We start from the raw sequence: 23,348 nt of genomic DNA, 5'->3' as shown, positions 1-23,348 counted from the left end.
CTGAGTCTCCAGAGAAGGGCGGCATATAAATCGAACCAATAAATGAATGAATGAATGAATGAGTGAATGAATGAATGAGTGAGTGAGTGAGTGAGTGAGTGAGTGAGTGAGTGAGTGAGTGAGTAAGTAAGTAAGTAAGTAAGTAAGTAAGTAAGTAAGTAAGTAAGTAAGTAAGTAAGTAAGTAAATAAATAAATAAATAAATAAATAAATAAATAAATAAATAAATAAGACATATCCAGTTCCTGCAAACTGTACTTCCTATCTTTTAGCTTCCAGCTCCCTATCTTGGTCATTGTTGGGATGATGCCACCCCCTTCAGCCTTCTACAACTTTCTTTAAAAGTTTCCTGGCTGCAGAAAAATTTGCCTGACCCCCCCCCCCTTCCCTTTACCTCTGCCTCCTTTTTGACTCCCCCTTGCCTTGAGTCAATTGTTCCTCTCTCTCCCCCCCAACCCTACACAACCCCCCACCCCACCCCAGGCAGCTAAATGAAGGACAACCAAGTTGGAAAAAAAACAGCCTCCTTTAATGAAGGGAGTAACTGGGGAAATCAGCTCAACGCATCAATCTTCATTTGCTGCTTGACAGGCTGGGGAGGAAAAGGTGGAGCAGAAGAGAGACGGAGCTGCCCCGGGAAAGCACAAAAAAAATAAAAATAAATAAAAGACAACAAATCGACTGCATTTGGCAAGGTTTGAGAACGCTGCCCCCTCCCTCCTCTTTCCCCGGGACTGTAGATAGAGCAGCTGATTCAGAACAGCTTGAAGATAGATAAATCTGTATTGTCCTGGCATGTCATCTGTCCCGCAATACCGGCCTGATGACCTGAGTTTGTCAGGAAGGACCTTGGCTTGAGGTGACTTGGGAAAAAGCAGGGGTGAAATCCTCCAGGTTCTGGAGAACGGGTAGCAGAAATTTTGAGCAGCTCGGAGTATTGGTAGCAGTGGTGGGTTCCTTCCGGTTCGGCCCGGTTCAGCCGAGCCGGTAGCGGTGACGATATGACGTCACCGAACCGGTTCTCTTTGTTCGGGAGCTGGGCCCTCCCGCCCCCACCCTGCATTATTCTTACCTTTTATTTGGCCCCGCCCACAATCTATTCGCTGCCTTCCGAGTCCCAGCTGATCGGCTAGAAGGAAAAAAACTGTTTAAACTCTTGCCGCGGGGCTTCAAAGGGCCGCCCTACAGCTGATCAGTGTTAAAAGAAAACAAATGAGTAGATCGGTGCCTGCAAAAATACATGAGTAGATCAGTGCCTGCAAAAATACATGAGTAGATCAGTGCCTGCAAAAATAAATGGGTAGATCGGTACAGCTCTGCAAGCAGTTAAAAGCCTGGTAGATCAGTACCTCTGCTAAATCCTAAATAATTGTCACATGACCATCAAGCCACACCCACAAAATAAGCCATGCCCACATAACCGGTAATAAAAAAAATTAGAACCCACCCCTGGTGCCAACTGCATAATAAGCAAGAAACTCAACTTCCCATTTCTGATTTATACTATGTGCAAAACTCCAGATAACCAGCAGGTGGCAGAAGTAGTTGCCTAAAACTAACTCTATGCTGCCCTCTAGTGGTGGTCTGGAGCTTTGCAATCTTGGTGCCAGCAGCATAATAAGCAAGAAACCCAAATTATACTGATAACATCTCCCTTTCTGGAGCCTGGTCCAACCACAATCAAGGTTAACAAGCAAGAATGAATAAATGTACATGAAAGCGATAAAAACAGCACATAACATGTTATATTAAAAACAGTTGTACATCTCCTGCGTTTCAAAATATATGGGAGTTCATTGCCTTCATGCACCACCTTGTAAAAAGATTTTCAGGATTCACACAAAACACTGAGAGCCGGGGTCTGCAACCTTAAACACTCAAAGAGCCATTTGGACCCGTTTCCCACAGAAAAGAAAACACCGGGAGCCACAAAACCTGGGTGGGTGTGGCCAACTCGGCGTCACTCACTTCCACCAGTCACATGATCCCCTAGCCACACCTAACCAGCCGGTCATTAGGACAGAGAACAGGTTGTTAAAAAACACCGGGAACCACAAAACCCTTTTGACATCTCTCTCTCCCTCTCCCCCCCACTCTCTCTGTATCTCTCTCTGTCTCTCTGTCTCTCTCTCTCCCCCTCTCTCTGTATCTCTCTATGTCTCTCTCTCTCTCTCCCCCTCTCTGTATCTCTCTATGTCTCTCTCTCTCTCCCCCTCTCTCTGTCTCTCTCTGTCTCTCTCTCTCTCCCCCTCTCTCTGTATCTCTCTATGTCTCTCTCTCTCTCCCCCTCTCTCTGTATCTCTCTATGTCTCTCTCTCTCTCCCCCTCTCTCTGTATCTCTCTATGTCTCTCTCTCTCTCCCCCTCTCTCTGTATCTCTCTATGTCTCTCTCTCTCCCCATCTCTCTGTATCTCTCTATGTCTCTCTCTCTCTCCCCCTCTCTCTGTATCTCTCTATGTCTCTCTCTCTCTCTCTCCCCCTCTCTCTGTATCTCTCTATGTCTCTCTCTCTCCCCATCTCTCTGTATCTCTCTATGTCTCTCTCTCTCTACCCCTCTCTCTGTATCTCTCTATGTCTCTCTCTCTCTCTCTCCCCCTCTCTCTGTATCTCTCTATGTCTCTCTCTCTCCCCCTCTCTCTGTATCTCTCTATGTGTCTCTCTCTCTCCCCCTCTCTCTGTATCTCTCTATGTCTCTCTCTCTCTCCCCCTCTCTCTGTATCTCTCTATGTCTCTCTCTCTCCCCCTCTCTGTATCTCTCTATGTCTCTCTCTCTCTCCCCCTCTCTCTGTATCTCTCTATGTCTCTCTCTCTCTCCCTCTCTCTCTGTATCTCTCTATGTCTCTCTCTCTCTCCCCCTCTCTCTGTATCTCTCTGTCTCTGCCCCGGCTGCTTCTCCATCACCGGTTGCCCTTACCTTCTCAGGCCAGGTGAGGAATGACTGGGAAGGGAGAGCGAGGGGCAGGACCAGCCAGTGGTGGGATCACCCGACAGGGAGCCACAGCAGAGGGCCCAAAGAGCCGCATGCAGCTCTGGAGCCGCAGGTTGCTGACACCTGCATTGAGAGTATACTAAACAAAGAATCAAGGATCTGCCAGCTCATTCATACACATATAATTCAAACAAATAAGGTTAACATTTGCCAAACGTAGTATGTGTATGCACAACAACTAGGTCTTTAACTGAGTGGGTTAAATATGTTGTGTGAATGCCGTCATTCAGCAAGCGCTGAATTGCCCTGTTCCCTGTTCCCTGGCTTTGCATAACGGACTAAGTCAGTGTTTCTCAAAAGGCAAATTTAAAGAATTAAAATCCACTTATCTTAAAGTTGCCACATTTGAGAAACCCTACACTAAACCATGATCTCCCATGTGGGCTGGGCTTGCATTACTAGCTGAGCCGCAAAGCATTAGCCCAGGTTTAAACTAACCAAGTTCAGCATGTAAAAGTCCTGAACTGACTTGATGATAATACTGAGGGTCATTCAGAGCCAGTTTGGTTTAGTAGTTAATGCATCAGACTAGAAATCAGGAGACGGTGAGTTCTAGTCCCGCCTCAGGCATGAATCCCAATTGGGTGACTTTGGACCAATCACCAGGAGATGGTGAATTCTAGTCCTGCCTCAGGCATGAAGCCCAGCTGGGTGACTTTGGACCAATCACCAGGAGATGGTGAGTTTAGTCCCGCCTCAGGCATGAAGCCCAGCTGGGTGACTTTGGACCAATCACCAGGAGATGGTGAGTTTAGTCCCGCCTCAGGCATGAAGGCCAGCTGCGTGACTTTGGACCAATCTCCAGGAGACTGTGAGTTCTAGTCCCGCCTCAGGGATGAAGCCAAGTGGGTGACTTTGGACCAATCACCAGGAGATGGTGAGTTTTAGTCCTGCCTCAGGCATGAAGCCAAGCTGGATGACTTTGGACCAATCACTAGGAGACAGTGAGTTCTAGTCCCGTCTTAGACATGAAGCCCAATTGGGTGACTTTGGACCAATCACCAGGAGACGGTGCATTCTAGTCCTGCCTCAGGCATGAAGGCCAGCTGAGTGACTTTGGACCAATCACCAGGAGACAGTGAGTTCTACTCCCACCTTAGACATGAAGCCCAATTGGGTGACTTTGGACCAATCACCAGGAGACGGTGCATTCTAGTCCTGCCTCAGGCATGAAGGCCAGCTGAGTGACTTTGGACCAATCACCAGGAGACAGTGAGTTCTACTCCCACCTTAGACATGAAGCCCAATTGGGTGACTTTGGACCAATCACCAGGAGACAGTGAGTTCTACTCCCACCTTAGACATGAAGCCCAATTGGGTGATTTTGGACCAATCACCAGGAGACAGTGAGTTCTACTCCCACCTTAGACATGAAGCCCAATTGGGTGACTTTGGACCAATCACCAGGAGACAGTGAGTTCTACTCCCACCTTAGACATGAAGCCCAATTGGGTGACTTTGGACCAATCACCAGGAGACGATGCATTCTAATCCCACCTCAGGGATGAAGCCCAGCTGAGTGACTTTGAACCAATCACCAGGAGACGGTGAGTTCTAATCCTGCCTTAAGCATGAAGGCTGGCTGGATGACTTTCGGCCAGTCCATCTCTCTCAGCTCAACCACCTCACTGGGTGGATATTGTGGAGAAAAAAGTAGGAGGAAGGGATATTAGGTGGGTTTGCAGCCTGTTGAGTTATTTATAAACAAAACTAAAAGCAGGATAAAAACCAAATAAATAAAAGAGCACAATTCAACTATGTCTTTAAGAGGCAGAACTGCATGCAAATGAGAAAGGCAGACAGATTCCACCCCCACCACCCCCGGCTCCTCTGGCCAGGGATGGTCTACCCCGGTGTTTCTCAACCTCAGCCACTTTCAGCTATGTGGACTTCAACTCCCAGAATTCCCCAGTATGGCTGGCTGAGGAATTCTGGGAGCTGAAGTCCACGCAGCTTAAAGTTACTGAGGTTGCGAAACACTGGTCTACCGTCATAAAGCCTGGGCCAGGGATGGGAGCTGCCTTCTCCATCCTGTCCTTATTTATCCCATGGAGATGGCTATTCCTGCCTGTCCTCTTCTCCCCTCAGCTGACAAGCTGTCAAAATGCAAACGGTCCAGCCATTAAAGCCAATGCACAGCTTGGACGATGGCCATAACCCCTGGTGACCCTTTGCTTTGCAAAGCGGGACTTTTTCTCCCCCCGAAAATCAATTGCACGGGCCTTGCTAGGACCAAGTTCTTTGAATTCAGCGGAGGCATCTCTCCCTGGTCTCAGCTTAAGAAGGTCAGGGGAGGAAAGAGTTAAATTCTTCTCTGGCTTTTCCCCCCGAGTTTTGGAGTGACTCAGATGCTGGCCTTGGTGAAGCTCGGCCACGTAAGGACAAGCCAGCCTCTTCAGAATAACAGAGATGGAAGGGACCTTGGAGGTCTTCTAGTCCAACCCCCTGCTTAAGCAGGAGAGCCTATACCTAGAGTGTCAAACTCAAGGCCGGTGGGCCGGATTTGGTCGACGGGGTGCTTAAATCTGGCCCGCGGAGCTGGCCTGGAAATATCAAAGGATCGGCTTCCGCAGTGCCTCTGCCAGCGAAAACGGGCCACGGAGGCCCTGCAAGGCCCCTGCGCAGCCCATGTTGGACCGGCAGAGTGCTGCTGGAGGCCGGGGAGGCCGAAAATGGGCTGCACGGGGGCCTCCGAAAATTACAATGCTGGAAGAAATCCAGTTTGACACCCCTGCAATTTTGGAGAATTGGCTGTCCAATCTCTTCTTAAAAACTCCCAGTGATGGAGCACTCACAACTTCTGGAGGCAAGTCATTCCACTGATTAATTGTTCTGTCAAGATATTTCTCCTTATTTCTACGTTGGATCTCTCCTTGATGAGTTTCCCTCCATTGCTTCTTGTCCTGCCTTCAGGTGCTTTGGAGAATCGCTTGACCCTTCCTTCTTCGTGGCAGCCTTTCAAATATTGGGACATTGCTTATCATGTCAAGTTCAGCTTGCATAGAGAGAGCGAGAGAGAGGCAGGGAGGAAGAGGGACAGAGCTGGTCCAAAATATAGGACCCCCTGAGTCCCCCGACTCCTTGTAGGAAGTTAGCACCCACCCTTTCCTAGAAGAATGAAATATTTTGGGAAATATTAAAAAGGCAGAATATTATGTTTCCCTGGATGAGAAATGGAGAAGCATGTTTTAAAGACGAAGCAGCTCCCATCTTCCTGCCCCCACCCTTTGTCAATGGGCCAGAGGCAGAAACTCAATCTTTGTCAATGGACCATCATCTGCAACACAATAGGACCCATCTAGCAACAGAAACTAACACAATAGGACCCATCTAGCAACAGAAACTAACACAATAGGACCCATCTAGCAACAGAAACTAACACAATAGGACCCATCTAGCAACAGAAACTCACCACATGGCACCTGGGAAGATTACATCAGCCAGCAAGGCTAGCTAAGACTCCCACCGCCTGGGAGTCTGACAACCAATCAGGATACTCTTTCTGGGCCCCAGAAAGTTCAAAGCCAGAGAGGGCATAAAACTCGGGGACTCTCTGTGTCTCGCCCCCTTTTCTGTTCAGGAACTCAAACCATGTGATCCTGTCCACCATTAAACCATCTTTCCAAGCAGTCTCCATGTTTCCAGTGTCTTTTTCCCTACTTGGAGCTGAACCGAGAAGGATATTTCTTCCTACACCCTCACATATTCAAAGGCACCAACCCAGAAGTGGGTTTCATAATCATAATCATAGTCATAAGTTTATTTGTCAAGCATATATAAGATAACAGGTAAAAGTATAAACATAATTTGAATACATGAAAAGAGTAAGTAAAAAGGAATATTAGGACAGGGACGGTAGGCACGCTGGTGCTCTTATGCACGCCCCTTACAGACTTCTTAGGAATGGGGTGAGGTCAACAGTAGACAGTTTAAGGTTAAAGTTTTGGGGGTTTGGGGAAGAAACTACAGAGTCAGGTAGTGCATTCCAGGCATTGACCACTCTGTTGCTGAAGTCATATTTTCTGCAATCGAGTTTGGAGCGGTTTACCTTGAGTTTGTATCTAATATTTGCTCGTGTATTGTTGTGGTTGAAGCTGAAGTAGTCATTGACAGGAAGGACATTGTGGCAGATAATTTTATGTACTATGCTTAGGTCGGACTGAAGTCGGCGTAGTTCTAAGTAGTTCAGCAGGTTCTGACCAGTTCTGGAGAACCGGTAGTGGAAATTTGGAGTAGTTCGGAGAACTGGTAAATACCACCTCTGACTGGCTCCACCCCCATCTATTCTCTGCCTCCCGAGTCCCAGCTGATAGGGAGGAAATGGGGATTTTGCAGTAATCTTCCCCTGGAGTGGGGAGGGAATGGAGATTTTACAGTATCCTTCCCCTGCCACGCCCACCAAGCCATGTCACGCCCACGAAGCCACACCCACAGAACCGGTAGTAAAAAAAATTTGAAACCCACCACTGCTGACCAATCTATTTTTTTTAAAAAAAGAAAAACCTTGATGATTCAAGAGAAGAAACATCTCCCCAGGCAAACGGTGACATTGTTCCGTCTCTCTGGGTGCCAATCGTTCAAACGCAGACCAGCCAACCGCAATGAAAACAAACCTCAGGGATGAAATTGGCAGCTTCGTCCGATGCCCAAAACTCGGTTGATGTTTTGGGGTTGTTGTTTTTTTTTTTTTTAAAGGGAAGTGTCATTTTAACTGTGCTGTGGGTTTGGTTTGCCAAAGCTGCGGCTTCCAAAGAGAGGCTTAAAAATGTGAATGTTAAAACAGCCTCGTTCTTGGAAGTAAGATTTATTGAACGGATGGAAAAGGAAGTGTGTGAACACCACGGCATGAGTGAGGTTCCTTTCTGGGCCCTTGTTTCTGCTTTAAAAAAAATCAGGAGGCAGCGCACTCATTTTCATTCAGTATATGCTCCAAACCTGGGAAAATTTCAGATGGGCTTGGATCGGTGGTGGGTTGCTACCGGTTCTCCCCGGTTCTTGCGAACCGGTAGTGGAAATTTTGAGTAGTTCGGAGAACCGGTAAATACCACCTCTGCCTGGCCCCGCCCCCAATCTATTCGCTGCCTCCTGAGTCCCAGCTGATCGGCTAGAAGGAAAAAAACTGTTTAAACTCTTGCACTTCAAAGGGCCGCCCTACAGCTGATCAGCGGTAAAAGGCAGTGTGGTGGTAGACCAGTGCGCTCCCCCAAAAAAATGGGTAGACCGGAAAGCTCCACAAATAAATGGGTAGATCAGTACAGCTCTGCAAGCAGTTAAAAGCCTGGTAGACCAGTACCTCTGCTAAATCCTAAAGAATTGTCACATGATTATCAAACCACGCCCACAAAATAAGCCACGCCCACAGAAACGGTAGTAAAAAAAATTTAGAACCCGCCCCTGGCTTGGCTGGCCCATCGACTGAGCTAGTATAGAACCAGTGATGGGATTCAGCCAGTTTGAGCTGGTTTGGGCAGACTGGTAGTTAAATTGCTGGCATGGCTGGCTCAGGAATTCTGGGAGTTGAAGTCCACAAGTCATAAAAGGGCCATTGTTCTGTTCTTGCTATATACACAAATTATATGCTGGGGGACATGACAGCCATCGTTTCCCCCCACCCCCACCCCACTCACATGTAAGTGAGTGAAGTCACATGCACCAAGGATTCAGCTAGGTCTGAAATGGAAGACTTTGGATTCCAGCAAGAAGTTAACTACCCTGCATTGTCTGAATGGAAATAAACAGTTCTGTTTGTGTGAAACGCTAGCATTTGAGACAGGGGTGGGCTTCAAAAATTTTAGCAAGAGGTTCTCTGTCTGGCTGCTGGGTGGGCGTGGCCATGGTGGGCGTGGCCTAGTCAGCCTCCTGCACCATGGCGGGAGGGTCGTTTTTGCCCTCCCTGGGCTCCTGAGGCTTTCCTCGAGCCTCCGGGAGTGCGAAAACGGCCTCCCCAGGCTCCAGAGACCCTCCGGAGGCTCATTCTGAACTTCTGGTAGGCCCATTTTTCACCCTCCCCAAGCCGCCACACTTGTCCTGCACTTACCTGCATCCAAAACAGGCCGTGTGTGGATTCCTGGGAGGGGCAGGGTGGCGTGGGTGAGGGAGCCAGGAATGGGATTTGGGGGTTCTCCGAACTGCACAGAATCTTAGCTAGAGGTTCTCCCGAACCCCTGCGATCCCCCAACCGCCCAGCCCTGATTTGAGGCCATGATTTCCCGTGATTTAATGTCAGGTTTTCTTATGCATATTTATTTCTATTTGCAAGCAAAGTTCCCCTGTTATTCATCAGAACCACTCAGAAACAAACCGTAGCTAGGAACCAGTCTTAATGAACTAATTAAGCCTTAATGAACTTCCTCCCAACACTTACTTCTACTAGGATCTGATTAAGGTAGCAAATGAGCAGTGGGAAACATTTATAAAAAATACACAGACAAAATGTAATTAAACAATCATGACTTTGACCTCCAAACATCAGCCTGGAATTCATTTCTCCTTCGGTTTTGGTTCTATCTAGCTCAGGGGTGTCAAACTCAAGGCCTGGGGAACGGATCTGGCCCGTGGGGCAGGGGTGGGTCTCACTTAGCTTTGCTACTAGTTTGCTCTCTCGTGCATGCTCACTTCGCTCACGCGCACACCACATCTGCACATGCGCAGAAGCTTCTGCGCATGCGCAGATTGTATTTCATGACGTCCAGGTGGGGTAGAGCCTCCCGCCGCCGGTGCTACCAGTTTGGGCGAACCAGGCGAACCGGAAGCAACCCACCACTGCCGTGGGGTGCTTAGATCTGGCATTCAGGACCCCGAAGTGGTATTCAGCCAGTTCTGACTGCTTCTAGCGAACTGGTAGCAGAAATTTTGAGTAGGTCGGAGAACTGGCAAACACCACCTCTGGATGGCTCCGCCCCCATCTATTTGCTGCCTCCCAAGTCCCAGCTGATTGGCTGGGTCTTCTTTGGTTGCCCTGCACAGGAGACCGGAGCTGGAAAGCAGGTTAGTGGGGTGGGGAGGGAATGGAGATTTTACAGTATCCTTCCCCCAGGAGTGGGGTGGGAATGGAGATTTTATAGTATCCTTCCCCCAGGAGTGGGGTGGAAATGGAGATTTTACTGTATCCTTCCCCTGGAGTGGGGTGGAAATGGAGATTTTACAGTATCCTTCCCCTGGAGTGGGGTGGAAATGGAGATTTCACAGTATCCTTCCCCCAGGAGTGGGGTGGAAATGGAGATTTCACAGTATCCTTCCCCCAGGAGTGGGGTGGAAATGGAGATTTTACAGTATCCTTCCCCCAGGAATGGGGTGGAAATGGAGATTTCACAGTATCCTTCCCCCAGGAGTGGGGTGGAAATGGAGATTTCACAGTATCCTTCCCCCAGGAGTGGGGTGGGAATGGAGATTTTACAGTATCCTTCCCCCAGGAGTGGGGTGGGAATGGAGATTTTACAGTATCCTTCCCCCAGGAGTGGGGTGGAAATGGAGATTTTACAGTATCCTTCCCCCAGGAGTGGGGTGGAAATGGAGATTTTACAGTATCCTTCCTCTGGAGTGGGGTGGGAATGGAGATTTTACAGTATCCTTCCCCCAGGAGTGGGGTGGGAATGGAGATTTTACAGTATCCTTCCCCCAGGAATGGGGTGGGAATGGAGATTTTGCAGTGTCCTTCCCCCAGGAGTGGGGTGGGAATGGAGATTTTACAGTATCCTTTCCCTGGAGTGGGGTGGGAATGGAGAGATCTTACAGTATCCTTCCTCCAGGAGTGGGTTGGAAATGGAGATTTTATAGTATCCTTCCCCTGGAGTGGGGTGGAAATGGAGATTTCACAGTATCCTTCCCCTAGGAGTGGGGTGGAAATGGAGATTTTACAGTATCCTTCCCCTGGAGTGGGGTGGAAATGGAGATTTTACAGTATCCTTCCCCTCGAGTGGGGTGGAAATGGAGATTTTACAGTATCCTTCCCCTGGAGTGGGGTGGAAATGGAGATTTTACAGTATCCTTCCCCTGGAGTGGGGTGGAAATGGAGATTTTACAGTATCCTTCCCCTGCCACGCCCACCAAGCCACACCCACAGAACCAGTAGTAAAAAAATTTGAATCCCACCACTGCCGGGGCTGCCCTGGAAACAGCGAAGGACCAGCCTCTGGTGCTTCTTTCAGCGAAAACGGAGCTCGGGAGGGCCACTTGCACCCCTCCGTTTTCACTGGCAGAGGGTTGCAGGAGGCCATCACAGCCGGAAATAGAGCTCACCAAAAGGACACTTAAAACTGGATGTGACCCTTCTGGGGAGGTCATCGAATGGCCTCCTGAACTTCTCCAGAAGATCTGAAGGCTGAGAAATTCCAGGAACAAAGCTACGGATTCACCAGTCAAGTAATAGATCCGAGCATCACTTGAGCATACAGAAAATGGGCTCAATTGGATAAGCAATGGTTATCTTCCCCGTGAGTAAGAATGTCAGGAGAAGAACGCAACCCATGTGCCTGTAAATCACCCCATGTGCATCCCGCTACTGGGCAGCTGCTTAGCAGAGATGGGTCTTTCTTCCCCAAACGCACCACTAACCAGCGACTAAATATGGTTTACTACATACAGGAAAATATGCAGCTGTCAAACCACAGGAAAATATTGGTGCCTAGATTTGATGCAAAACCAACACAAAGCACTAGATGGCGAAATAGAATAGAGTTGGAAGGGACCTTGGAGGTCTTCTAGTCCAACCCCCTGCTTAGGCAGGAAACCCTACACCACTTCAGGCAAATGAAAAGAGAAAGAGAGAGAGAGAAAGGACTATTTCTTTGCTTCCAGATAGTATCAGCTTTGGCTCTTGCAGCTCAGATCTGGCATTAAATTTCTGGCATAGTCTAGGCCAGCGGTCTCCAACCTTGGCAACTTTTAAGCCTGGCGGACTTCAATTCCCAGAATTCCACAGCCAGCAAAGCTGACTAGTGTTTCTCAACCTTGGCAACATGGAGATGAGTTGACTTCAACTCCCAGAATTCCTCAACTAACATGTTGGCTCTGAAATTCTGGGAGTTGAAGTCCACACATGCTGACTGTGGAATTCTGGGAGCTGAAGTTCGCACTTGCTGGCTGTGGAATTCTGCGATTTGAAGTCCACACATGCTGGCTGTGGACTTATGGGAGTTGAAGGCCACACATGTTGGCTGTGGAATTCTGGGAGCTGAAGTCCACACTTGTTGGCTGTGGAATTCTGGGATTTGAAGTCCACACATGCTGGCTGTGGACTTATGGGAGTTGAAGGTCACGCATGTTGGCTGTGGAATTCTGGGATTTGAAGTCCACACATGCTGGCTGTGGACTTATGGGAGTTGAAGGCCACACATGTTGGCTGTGGAATTCTGGGAGCTGAAGTCCACACTTGCTGGCTGTGGAATTCTGGGATTTGAAGTCCACACATGCTGGCTGTGGACTTATGGGAGTTGAAGGTCACGCATGTTGGCTGTGGAATTCTGGGAGCTGAAGTCCACACTTGCTGGCTGTGGAATTCTGGGATTTGAAGTCCACACATGCTGGCTGTGGACTTATGGGAGTTGAAGTCCACATGTGCTGGCTGTGGAATTATGGGAGTTGAAGGCCACACATGTTGGCTATGGAATTCTGGGAGTTGAAGTCCACGTATACTGGCTATGGAATTCTGGGAGCTGAAGTCCACACTTGCTGACTGTGGAATTCTGAGAGTTGAAGGCCACACATCTTAATTGAGAAACACTGATCTAGCCTAAGGGACTTCCCTGAGAGAGCTCCCACCCACCCCCACCTGATTTCCCCTCCCTCGCAGTCCCACCTGCAGCAAACCTGGCCTCCTGCTCTCCTTCACTGAGATCCGAATAGGAGTTGAAAGTGCTTTCCAAGGTCGCAGGAGAATCGATGGGTTTGCACCACCCCTTCCACTCGATCAGGTGGGCCACCCTGCCTTGCGCCATGGCGGTGGGCTTGGTCACATGGTCCTTCACCACCTGGGAAATACCTGCAACCGAACAAACAAGACAGCATTAGCTGGAGATACCCTGGAGTTACTGAGATGGTGTGTCTCTTTCCCCTTTTAGGATGCTCCCCAACCTGTGAAGGATGCTGGTGACCATGAATTACATCACTTGGAATTCTGATAATTAACATATTTCATGTTTTAAGGAAGACTCATTCTTCTAAAAGAGCTAAATCCGTGATTCATGGCTTGTTTTGAACTCCCTTCATCCTTCTGTAGGACTGACATGACCTTTGTTAATTAAGATAGGCTTTTGTTTCTGCATGCATTCATATTTTTAATGTTTTCATATTTGCGATGCGGGCAGACAGCATTTGCTGGAAAGGAGAAAAGCCGTTTAGTTTAGGAGGCTATGGAGAAAGAGATTTTAGAGCAGTTGTTTTCCAATCTTGGCAACTTGAAGAATGCCAAGATTGGAAAATCTTGGCATCTTGAAGATGGGTGGGTTTCAACTCCCAGGCTGGGGAATTCTGGGAGTTGAAGTCCACCCATCTTCAAGTTGCCAAATTTGGAAAACAGTGCTTGAGAGGCCTCGTGGATCAGGTTGACCTACAAATAGGGAGACAATCAAAAAACTGCGACGAGAGAAACAAAGCAACAATAGCAGGCTGAAACAAATACATACACGTACTTTAAAACTTTTTAAATTGGTAAAAGATTTAACACAATGGTACAACACAATAAGTATTATAAATAAGGACGTCAACCCTTAAACTATTTGGATTTTCACACACAAAACACATGCACCCTTGGCAGAAATCTTTTTCACTTCAGAATATTTTCCAGTGCCCTTTATAACTGATTTCAGGAGGAAGAGAGATGTACATTTACCCTTGTCCATAAATGGCGATGAGGTGGAGACGGTTGGTAGTTTTAAATTTCTGGGCATTTATATCTCGGAGGACCTCTCATGGACTATGAACGCTAACATCAGGGGTGAAATGCTCCCAGTTCGGACCGAATCGCCCTATCCGTAATGTGATGGCGGAGGGTGGTTCGGAGAACCGGTAGCAAAAATCCCTGCACCCCTCCCCACCATGCCCAGCTGAGCCGCACGATCATCAGAGGCTTTTTTTTTTTTACTTTTAAAAGCATTTTTTCTACAACCTCTTCCAACAAAAAAATGCTTTTAAAAGTTAAAAAAAAAGCCTCTGATGATCACGCGGCTCAGCTGAGATCGTCAGGCTTTTCAAAGCATTTTTTTCTCCAACCTCTTGGCCGAAGAGGTGGTAAAATAAATGCTTTGAAAGAAGAATAAAATATTTTAGGAAATATTAAAAAGACAGAATATTATGTTTTCCTGGATGAGAAATGGAGAAGCATGTTTTAAAGACGAAGCAGCTCCCATCTTCCTGCCCCCACCCTTTGTCAATGGGCCAGAGGCAGAAACTCAATCTTTGTCAATGGACCATCATCTGCAACACAATAGGACCCATCTAGCAACAGAAACTCACCACATGGCACCTGGGAAGATTACATCAGCCAGCAAGGCTAGCTAAGACCCCCGCCCCCTGGAAGTCTGACAACCAATCAGGATACTCTTTCTGGGCCTCAGGAAGTTCAAAGCCAGAGAGGGCATAAAACCCGGGGACTCACTGCGTCTTGCCCCTTTTCTGTTGAGGAACTCAAACCATGTGGTCCTGTCCACCATTAAACCATCTTTCCAAGCAGTCTCCATGTTTTCAGTGTCTTTTTCCCCACTTGGAGCTGAACCCAGAAGGATGTTTCTTCCAACACTTGCTACTTCACTTTCCCTTCAGTCATCAAATCTTGGTCAGACTCTTGTTGAGTCCCATTTCCTGGACTTGCACGCCTCCTCTGAGCCATAAACCAAACCTTGCTAAAGTTAAAACTCAGACGGTTGTGAGAATATGCCTGGCGTCTTCTACCTCTTACCATGCAAGGAAGATCGAGCGAGGGCTGCAATTTCCTGAATGGTCAGCGCTCTCCGGGACTTGGGTAGCATTTCGATGGTGTCTTCAACATTTACCTGTGAAAGAGAAGAAACCAAAGGGGTCAATTAAGAAGGTTCACGTAGAAATGCCAGCGTGCCTCTAGATCAGAGGTGGGAACCTCTGACTTGTGGGCTTCAACTCCCAGAATTCCTGAGCCAGCCATAGTAGGAATTGCCCAAAGCCCTTTCATTTCATCATCACCCAGCAAGGCTCAACCAAGCCTGGGATTCAAAAAGACAACTCCTGCATGGCCCCATGGGAGTCTGACAACCAATCAGAACACAAGCTCAAATTCAAAGCCCAACAGAGGGCATAAAACCCAGGCACCCTCAGCATCTCTTCCATTTTTCTGCCCAGGATCTCAAGCCATGTGATCCTGTCCACTGTTAAAAACCTTTTTTCCAATCAGCCACCATGCTTCCAGTGTCTTTCTCCCCACTTGGAACTGAACCCAGATGGACATTTCTTCCACCACCTTCATCTATATATATATATAAAAGCGAAAACCACTCATGCATTAATCACGAAATCTCCAGAACCTTAAAGCCTACAAACTTGAAATTTGCATGTATGTTCCTCTTGGCTTCTAGGTGCTCACTAAGAAAGGATTTTTCAAAATGACCATCAGAGCATTAGTATTTCCTATATTATTATTAACACGCTCTGATACTAAGGAGTTTTATTCCCCCTCCCCATCTCAAAAGAAATCTGTTCCAAATGCAAAACACAAGCAGAGGAGAGGAGTTTCACTTTCAGTTTTACTTTCATAGCAGCAAGAAGCTTTACTACAGAACAGTTGAGTTAAGCCATGCCCAGGCTCCTTCCTGTCTCCTTCTTGTTCACACAGCAAATACTGTTTTAGTTTCCAAACACCCCTCAACTCTCTCACACACTGGCAGGATGCTAGCCAGATGAATACCGATGGATGCTGCAGGCTGAGACATTCTACTCCCCCTCCCGGTCTGTTCCAACTGCCAGTTGCATTATATTAACACACTCTGATGCTATGGAGTTACACATTCTACATTAAGTTTCAGGCTGCAAGTGTCAATTTATCAAGCCCGAGCACATAGTTTTGTAGCTAAGCATGGGTGTCCTACAAGTAGTAAATATTTGCAAGTTTCGCCTTCAAAATAGTTCCAACAATGTCCATCTCAGCTTATCAGCCAGCCTGCTAGTGAGAAACTTGTTTATATATGTGCTTGTTTATATATGTGCGAGGCCCATTAATAAAGGGCGAGAACCAGAGGCGCCATCTTGGCTTCCATTTTGAATTTTTTTTTTTTTGACCTAATCCTGCAGCTACCCAGACTGGAATTACAGTATGTCACAGAACAGATTGGTCTGTGTAATAGATTAACAGAGTTGGAAGGGACCTTGTAGGTCATCTAGTCCAACCGCCCGCCCAAGCAGGAAACCCTACACCATTTCTGACAAATGCCAATCCAAACTCTTCTTGAAAACCTCCAATGATGAAGCTCCCACAACTTCCGAAGGGAAACTGTTCTATTTGTTGATTGTTCTCATTGCCAGAAAATTTCTCCTTATTTCTAGCTTGACTCCTTGATCAGTTTCCATCCATTATTCCTTGTCTGGCCTTCAGGTGCCTTGGAAAAATAGCTTGACCGCCTCCTCTCTGTGACAGCCCCTTAAATATTGGAAGACTGCTATCATGTCTCCCCTGGTCCTTCTCTTCTCTAGACTAGCCAGGCCCAGTTCCTGTAACCGTTCGTTATATGTTTTCTCCTCCAGTCCCCTAATCATCTTGGTTGCTCTTCTCTGCACTCTTTCTAGAGTCTCCACATCTTTTTTTATAGCAATGGATGGAAACTAATCAAGGAGAGAAGCAACCTAAAACTAAAGAGAAATTTCCTGACAGTCAGAACAATTAATCAGTGGAACAAGTTGCCTCCAGAAGTTGTGAATGCTCCAATACTGGAAGTTTTTAAGAAGATGTTGGACAACCATTTGTCTGAAGTGATGTAGGGTTTCCTGCCTGAGCAGGGAGTTGGACTAGAAGACCTCCAAGGTCCCTTCCAACTCTGTTATTCTATTCTATAACTGTTGGGACTTACCACTGTAATTCATAGGCTCCATTACGATGGTAAGTCAAGGACTACCCATAGCCATTTGCCCTTGGCAATATATCCCTTTTGAGATTTGGCTCCTTCCAAGAATAATAATCCTTCTCTTCTTCTTTGATCAGCCCTCCCCCCTCCAGTCGTCTTTTTCCCCTCCTCTTAACTCCAAACTGGATCACCTTCTGAAGGACACCAGCAGAAGAAAAGAAGGACCATGACGTTCTTCATTAAATCCCACAGGCTTGGGATCAAACTCAACAAAAGACGATTCCTCGCCAAGCGATAAATGCGGCATGATTGCTCCGCGTGAAATGGAGAAGTCAATTTCCATCCCCTGCTCTGCCTCCCCAGGCAAGCAAAAAAAATATTATGCGCTTTTTAAAAAGTTGGATTTAGACCACACGGTTCCATTTGGGGTTGGGTTCGCTTTAACTTGGTTTTTGTTTATTCCTTTTAGCAATTTTGGATGTTGCACAAGGCCAGCCTCAGGGTCAATCAGAATAGAGCGGGAAGGGACCTCGGAGCAAGTGTGAAATGCTCCCGGTTCGGACCGGATCGGAGAACCGGTAGCAAAAATCCCTGCCCCCCCCATTGCCCAGCTGAGCCGCGCAATCATCAGAGGCTTTTTAAAATTATTTTTAAAAGCATTTTTTCTACAACCTCTTTGGCCGAAAAAATGCTTTTAAAAGTAAAAAAAAAAAAAAGCCTCTGATGATTGCACGGCTCAGCTGGGATCATCAGAGGCTTTTAAAAGCATTTTTTCTACAACCTCTTCGGCCGAAGAGGTTATAGAAAAAATGTTTTTGAAAGGAAAAAAAGCCTCTGCCGATCAGGCAAGTCAGCTGGGATCGTCAGAGGCTTTAAAACCATTTTTTCTACAACCTCTTCAGCCAAAGAGGTTGTAGAAAAAATGGTTTTAAAAGAAAAAAAAAAGCCTCTAATGATCGTGCGGCTTAGCTGGGATCGTCAGAGGCTTTTCAAAGCATTTTTTTCTGCAACCTCTTGGCCGAAGAGGTGGTAAAAAAAATGCTTTGAAAAGTCTCTGATGATCCCAGCTGAGTTGCCTGATCGGCAGAGAGGCTTTTCAAAGCATTAGAAAAAATGCTTTGAAAAGTTAAAAAAAAAAAAAAAGTTGGCCACGTTCACCCAGTCACATTACCCACCTCCCCAAAGCCATGCCCACAGAACCAGTAGTAACAAATTTTACGTTTCACCCTGGCCTATACCCATGATGGCGAACCTATGGCACGCGTGCCCCAGGTGGCATGCGGAGCCATTTCTGCGGGCACGCGAGCCGTTGCCTTAGCTCAGCTCCAACGCACATGCGCGCGCCAGTCAGCTGATTTTTGGCTGGGCTCACCCACTCCGCCCCTCCCCTCCCAGGAGTCTCCACCCGGCCCTTTTGGATGCCAGGTAAATACAGGGCTCACGCGGAGACTCTGGGAGGGTGTTTTCGGCTTCCGGAGGGCCTTGGGGCGGGGAGGCCGTTTTCATCCTCCCCAGGCTCCAAGAAAGCCTCTGGAGCCTGGGGAGGGCAAAAAACAGGCCTACCGGGCCCACCGGAGAAATGGGCCATTTCCGGCCTCCGGAGGCTTCAGGGAAGCCTGCTAGGCCCAAAACAAGGCATGGGGTCATTGTGTGCGCATGAACTGGGGGGTTGGGGCATGGGGGGGCATTGAATTATGAGTGTGGGCACGCACGCGTGCAACCCCCCCACGTTCCTCCCACTTTTGGCACGCGAAAAAGGCTAGCCATCACTGGCCTATACACAAGTGGCTGTCCAGTCTCGTCTTAAAAACCTCCATTGATGAAGTGCCTACAACTTCTGGAGGCCAGCTGTTCCACTGGTTAACTGTCCTCAGTTTTAGGACGTTTTTCCTTAGTTCCAGGTTGCTTCTCTCCTTGAGTGGTTTCCACCCATTGCTTCTTGTCCTGCCCTCAGGTGCTTTGGAAAATAATTTGACGTCATATCGTCACCACTACCGGCTTGGCGGAACTGGGCCGAACCGGGCGGAACCCACCACTGTTTCAAGATATTTTTTTCATCGTGGCGACCAAAACTGGATGCGTTATTCCAGGTGTGGCCTTACCGAGGCATTATAAAGGGGGCACGTATATTTGCCTTCGTCAGCACGATATCGAATCGACCACAATGCGTTTTTTTCAAATTTCACCATAGAAACAGATGGCAAGTCCTGCAGTCTACAATTAAAGTTGAACATAGATTTGAAAGGGCTGGATTGAAGCCGCTTGCTGGAATAAGGAGACAAATTAAATAACGTAAATCAAGGCTTTCAAGGCTGATGGCCAGCCAGGGACGAAAGGAGCAGACAGTTTATAAGGTTAGAAGGAAATAACTACTGTTTTGAAAACAGTCCTTAAAAAACCTCAAAAAACTGGACAACACAGGTTGTCCTCGCCTTACGACCGCAATTCTGCTGCCAAGGAAGACAGTTGTTAAGTGAGCATTGCCCCATTTTACCACCTTTCCTGCCACAGTTGTTAAGTGAATCGCTACAGTTGTTAAGTGAGTAACACAGTTGCTTAAGTGAATCTGGCTTCCCCATTGACTTTGTGTCAGGTGTGCCTCCTTTCAATACTCAAGAAAGAAAAACCCCGACTCCATTTTCATAGAGAAAGGGTACTTTTACTGAGTATGAACTGAATGCAACCAAAGAAAAGCAAGGTCTGAAGCAAAAGGCGCGAAAATTACATATAGAAAACATCCCCAAAACCCTTCCCCCAACCATCCAGCCAGAATTATCCAATTCACATTCCCCCGAGGGTGTTGTGGCCCGCCAGCGGCCTGCGCGGATTGTGGCTGATCCCGATGAAGAGGAGGCTGGTGTGGTGTCGCGCCAGCAGCCTGCGCAGCCGGCGCTCGTGTCGGACAGCGAGGAGGCTGAAGAGGATGTGGTGCCAGAGGCAGAGACTCAGCCTGGGCCTTCAGAACCTCCAGAAGCTCCTTCAAGTGGAGAGAGTGAAATGGAGGAGCCTCTCCTCAATGCTCGAGCACGCAGGGCTGCCAAAAGGCAGGAGTGGCTACACAGGAGGAGGAGGTCTCCTTGAGAGTAAGGCTTGAGGATAATTGGCCACTCCCTTAGCCTATTTAAGTCACACGCCATTAGTAAGTTTCTTGCTGGAAACAACTTGTAATTATCATCAGAGCATTTTTGGAAAAGTCTTATCGTATCTTGTTTTCTGGGCTGGTTGCCAACCTTTGCCGGACTTTGGTTTATTCTTGCTACTTAATAAATTTGATAAGGACCGTTGGTGTGTGTCAATATCCTCGGGAATCCGGAGCTGGGGCAGTACCCAGGGGTCACGTGGGATGCAGTGTCTGATGGTACCATCCTCCTGCTCTGCCACGACAGTTGACCTTGAGTCGTTATCAGCTTCAAAGAAAACGCTGAAGAAAACTTTCTCTTCTCTTCTCCACTAGCTCACTTCCCCCCTCCCAGACATTCCAATAGCTCCCCCCTCCCCCCGTTACAATGGCAGCCGAGCAAGCAAGCAATGACAAAGCGAAGGCTGACATTTTGCTTGTCAGAAGGTTGCAAAAGAGGATCAAATGACCCTGGGACGCTGCCGATGTCATAAATAGGAACCAGTGGCCAAGCGGGCCAAAGTTTGAAGACGTGACCACGGGAGTCTGCAAGGGTCGTAAGTGTGGAAAAACAGTCGTGTCACTTTTTTCAGCGCCATTTGTAACTTCGAATGGTCATTAAACGAATGGTTGTAAGCAGGGGTGAAATCCAGCAGATTCTGACAGGTTCTGGAGAACCGGTAGCAGAAACTTTGAGTAGTTTGGAGAACCAGCAACTACCACCTCTGGCTGGCCCCAGAGTGGGGAGGGAATGGGGATTTTGCAATATCCTTCCTCCAGGAGTGGGGTGGGAATGGAGATTTTACAGTATCGAACTTCCCCTGGAGTTGGGTGGGAATGGAGATTTTGCAGTATCCTTCCCCTGCCATGCCCACCAAGCCACGCCCACAGAACCGGTAGTAAAAATATTTGGATTTCACCACTGGTTGTAAATCGAGGACTATCTGTACTGCCTTGAAGCATGGCGGTTTGGTTTAAAAGTCATAACAAATAGCTACCTGGATGGATTTTTTTTCCCCCATCAGTTTACCTTTTTCGCAAAGGCCTGAAATCAGGTGAGAGGCGTTTCATCGTTTAAGTCAAGATTATAATACAATTGTGCTTCAAATTCTCAGTTGTGAAACTGACAGATTATAAATTTCGGAAAGGATTTCTTTCAAAGCACCTGTTCACTCCTTTCCAGCAGGCCGTATAGACAAATATTATGAACATAACGGAGAATTTGGGACTTTCCATTCTTCCAGGCCTTATAAATTATTTGTCCACACTTTGAATTTTTAAAGCCTTTTTTTCCTTCTGATTTACTTCTGGGCTATTTCTTTCCTTGGATGCTAATCACTGTGCTTTCCAAAAGCTCCTGTGCCTTGACCTTCATATTATAGGGATTTCAAAACCGAGGGGCGGTGGGGGAGAAATAAATTATGACAGTGAAAAAATACCAACTGTGCCTTTAGTCTGTTGATTGTTTCAGTAATTCTTTACAAGGCCATAAAGTGTATTAAGATGCTGGTATAAAAGAGAATAAATGTGTGCGGACATAGAATATTAGGGAGTTCTGGGTACAGCAACATATGGTAAATGGGCAAGAAATGAAATGTTATTAGACATTATGTTCTTTTCTATTCCTCGCCTCGGTGCTGGTAGGGAAGAGGTAATGCTATTACTGAGGTGATCAAAATGCCACCATCTACATTGTTGGTTTTCTCAACTTCGGCTGTTTTCAGATAGGTGGACTTCAACTCCCAGAATTCCCCAGCTCAGTAGTATTACAGGTAAAGGTAAATGTTCCCCTTGCACATATGTGCTAGTTGTTCCCAACTCTAGGGGGCGGTGCTCATCTCCGTTTCAAAGCCAAAGAACCAGCGCTGTCCGAAGACGTCTCCGTGGTCATGTGGCCGGCATGACTCAACGCCAAAGGCACACGGAACACTGTTACCTTCCCACCAAAGGTGGTCCCTATTTTTCTACTTGCATTTTTACGTGCTTTCGAACTGCTAGGTTGGCAGAAGCTGGAACAAATAACGGGAGCTCACCCCGTTACGCTGCTCTAGGGATTCGAACCGTTGAACTGCCGACCTTTCGATCGACAAGCTCAGTGTCTTAGCCACTGAGCCACTGCGTCCCGCGTATTATAGGTAGAGCCATTTTTTAAAACCCTTTTCACAAAGAAAGCTAGCATAAGTGGAACCCCTTATATTGTTGAGCAGCTAGTTTTTTACCTATGGGGAATGGCTCTTTATACTCACTGTATACACTTTATACAGTGATGGCAGAGCTCAGAACTAAGCTATAGATTGCTGTTTTGTGCACAGCAGGCTAGAAACCGGCCCTACAACAGTGTTTCACCATTTTGACATCTTTAAGATGTGTGGATTCAGCTCCCAGATTTTCACAGCTAGCATATTTTAAGTTTTTGCGTCTAAAGCAGGACTAGAACTCACAATCACCGGGTGATTGGCCCAAATCACCCAGGCAGTTTTCATGGCTCAGTCAGGCAGCCCTAGAATTCCAATTTTTTGGTAATTGGCCAAAAAACATCATCCATCCAGTTTTCATGCCTCATGGCCCCGCTAGAACTCACATTTTATTAGGCACCAGCCTAGAAACCAGGAGACGGTGAATTCTAGTCGCGCTTGAGGCATGAAAGCCGGCTGAGTGACTTTGGGCCAATGACCGTCTCTCAGCCCAATCCACCTCACAGGGCTGTTGTTGAGAGGAGTGGGGAAGAGGGAAGGAGTATTAGGCATGTTTGAATTAATAATAATAATAATAATAATAATAATAATAATAATAATAATAATAATAATAATAATACTCTACAAAAAACCACCTTACTCGGAACAACTTACATCCTCCGACGATACCTTAACAGTTCCTCGGTCCTTGGTTAGGACTCGAGCTGCTGAGCTATTAACCAGCCTCAAAGGCTGTGAATCTCACTAAAGATTAAATAATAATAATAATAATAATAATAATAATAATAATAATAATAATAATAATAATAATAATAATAATAATTTTATTTTTATGCCGTCCTTCTCCCGAAGGACTCAGGGCAGTGTACAGCCTGATTAAAAGCACAAAGACAAACAAAATTTAAAAATAATTAAAATTATTAAATAATTGGCTCAATTATAAAACCCCCAAATTTAAAATCCCACGTTTAAAACCAATTTAAAATCTTTACATTGATAGCCCGGCCTAGCGGAACAACAAGGTTT

The 23,348-nt window shown here is 46.9% G+C and overlaps 1 protein-coding gene across 1 annotated transcript in view; it reads right to left on the bottom strand.

The window, feature by feature from the left end:
• FAM131A (family with sequence similarity 131 member A) overlaps nt 1-23,348 on the bottom strand; it is a 57,028-nt gene that overhangs the window by 21,221 nt on the left and 12,459 nt on the right. The window contains exons 2-3 of the mRNA XM_070946127.1: nt 14,882-14,975; nt 12,785-12,967 (exon numbers count right to left, since the gene is read on the bottom strand). Of these exons, the coding sequence (XP_070802228.1) occupies nt 12,785-12,967; nt 14,882-14,951 (253 nt within the window). The 5' untranslated portion in view covers nt 14,952-14,975. The remainder of the gene's footprint in view (nt 1-12,784; nt 12,968-14,881; nt 14,976-23,348) is intronic.

Source organism: Pituophis catenifer, unplaced genomic scaffold (assembly GCF_029215685.1).
Source record: "Pituophis catenifer annectens isolate HBS135680 unplaced genomic scaffold, rPitCat1.0.hap2 SCAF_6, whole genome shotgun sequence".
In the NCBI taxonomy this organism is placed as follows: Eukaryota; Metazoa; Chordata; class Lepidosauria; order Squamata; family Colubridae; genus Pituophis; species Pituophis catenifer.
This window is presented reverse-complemented; position numbering and strand designations above follow the sequence as displayed.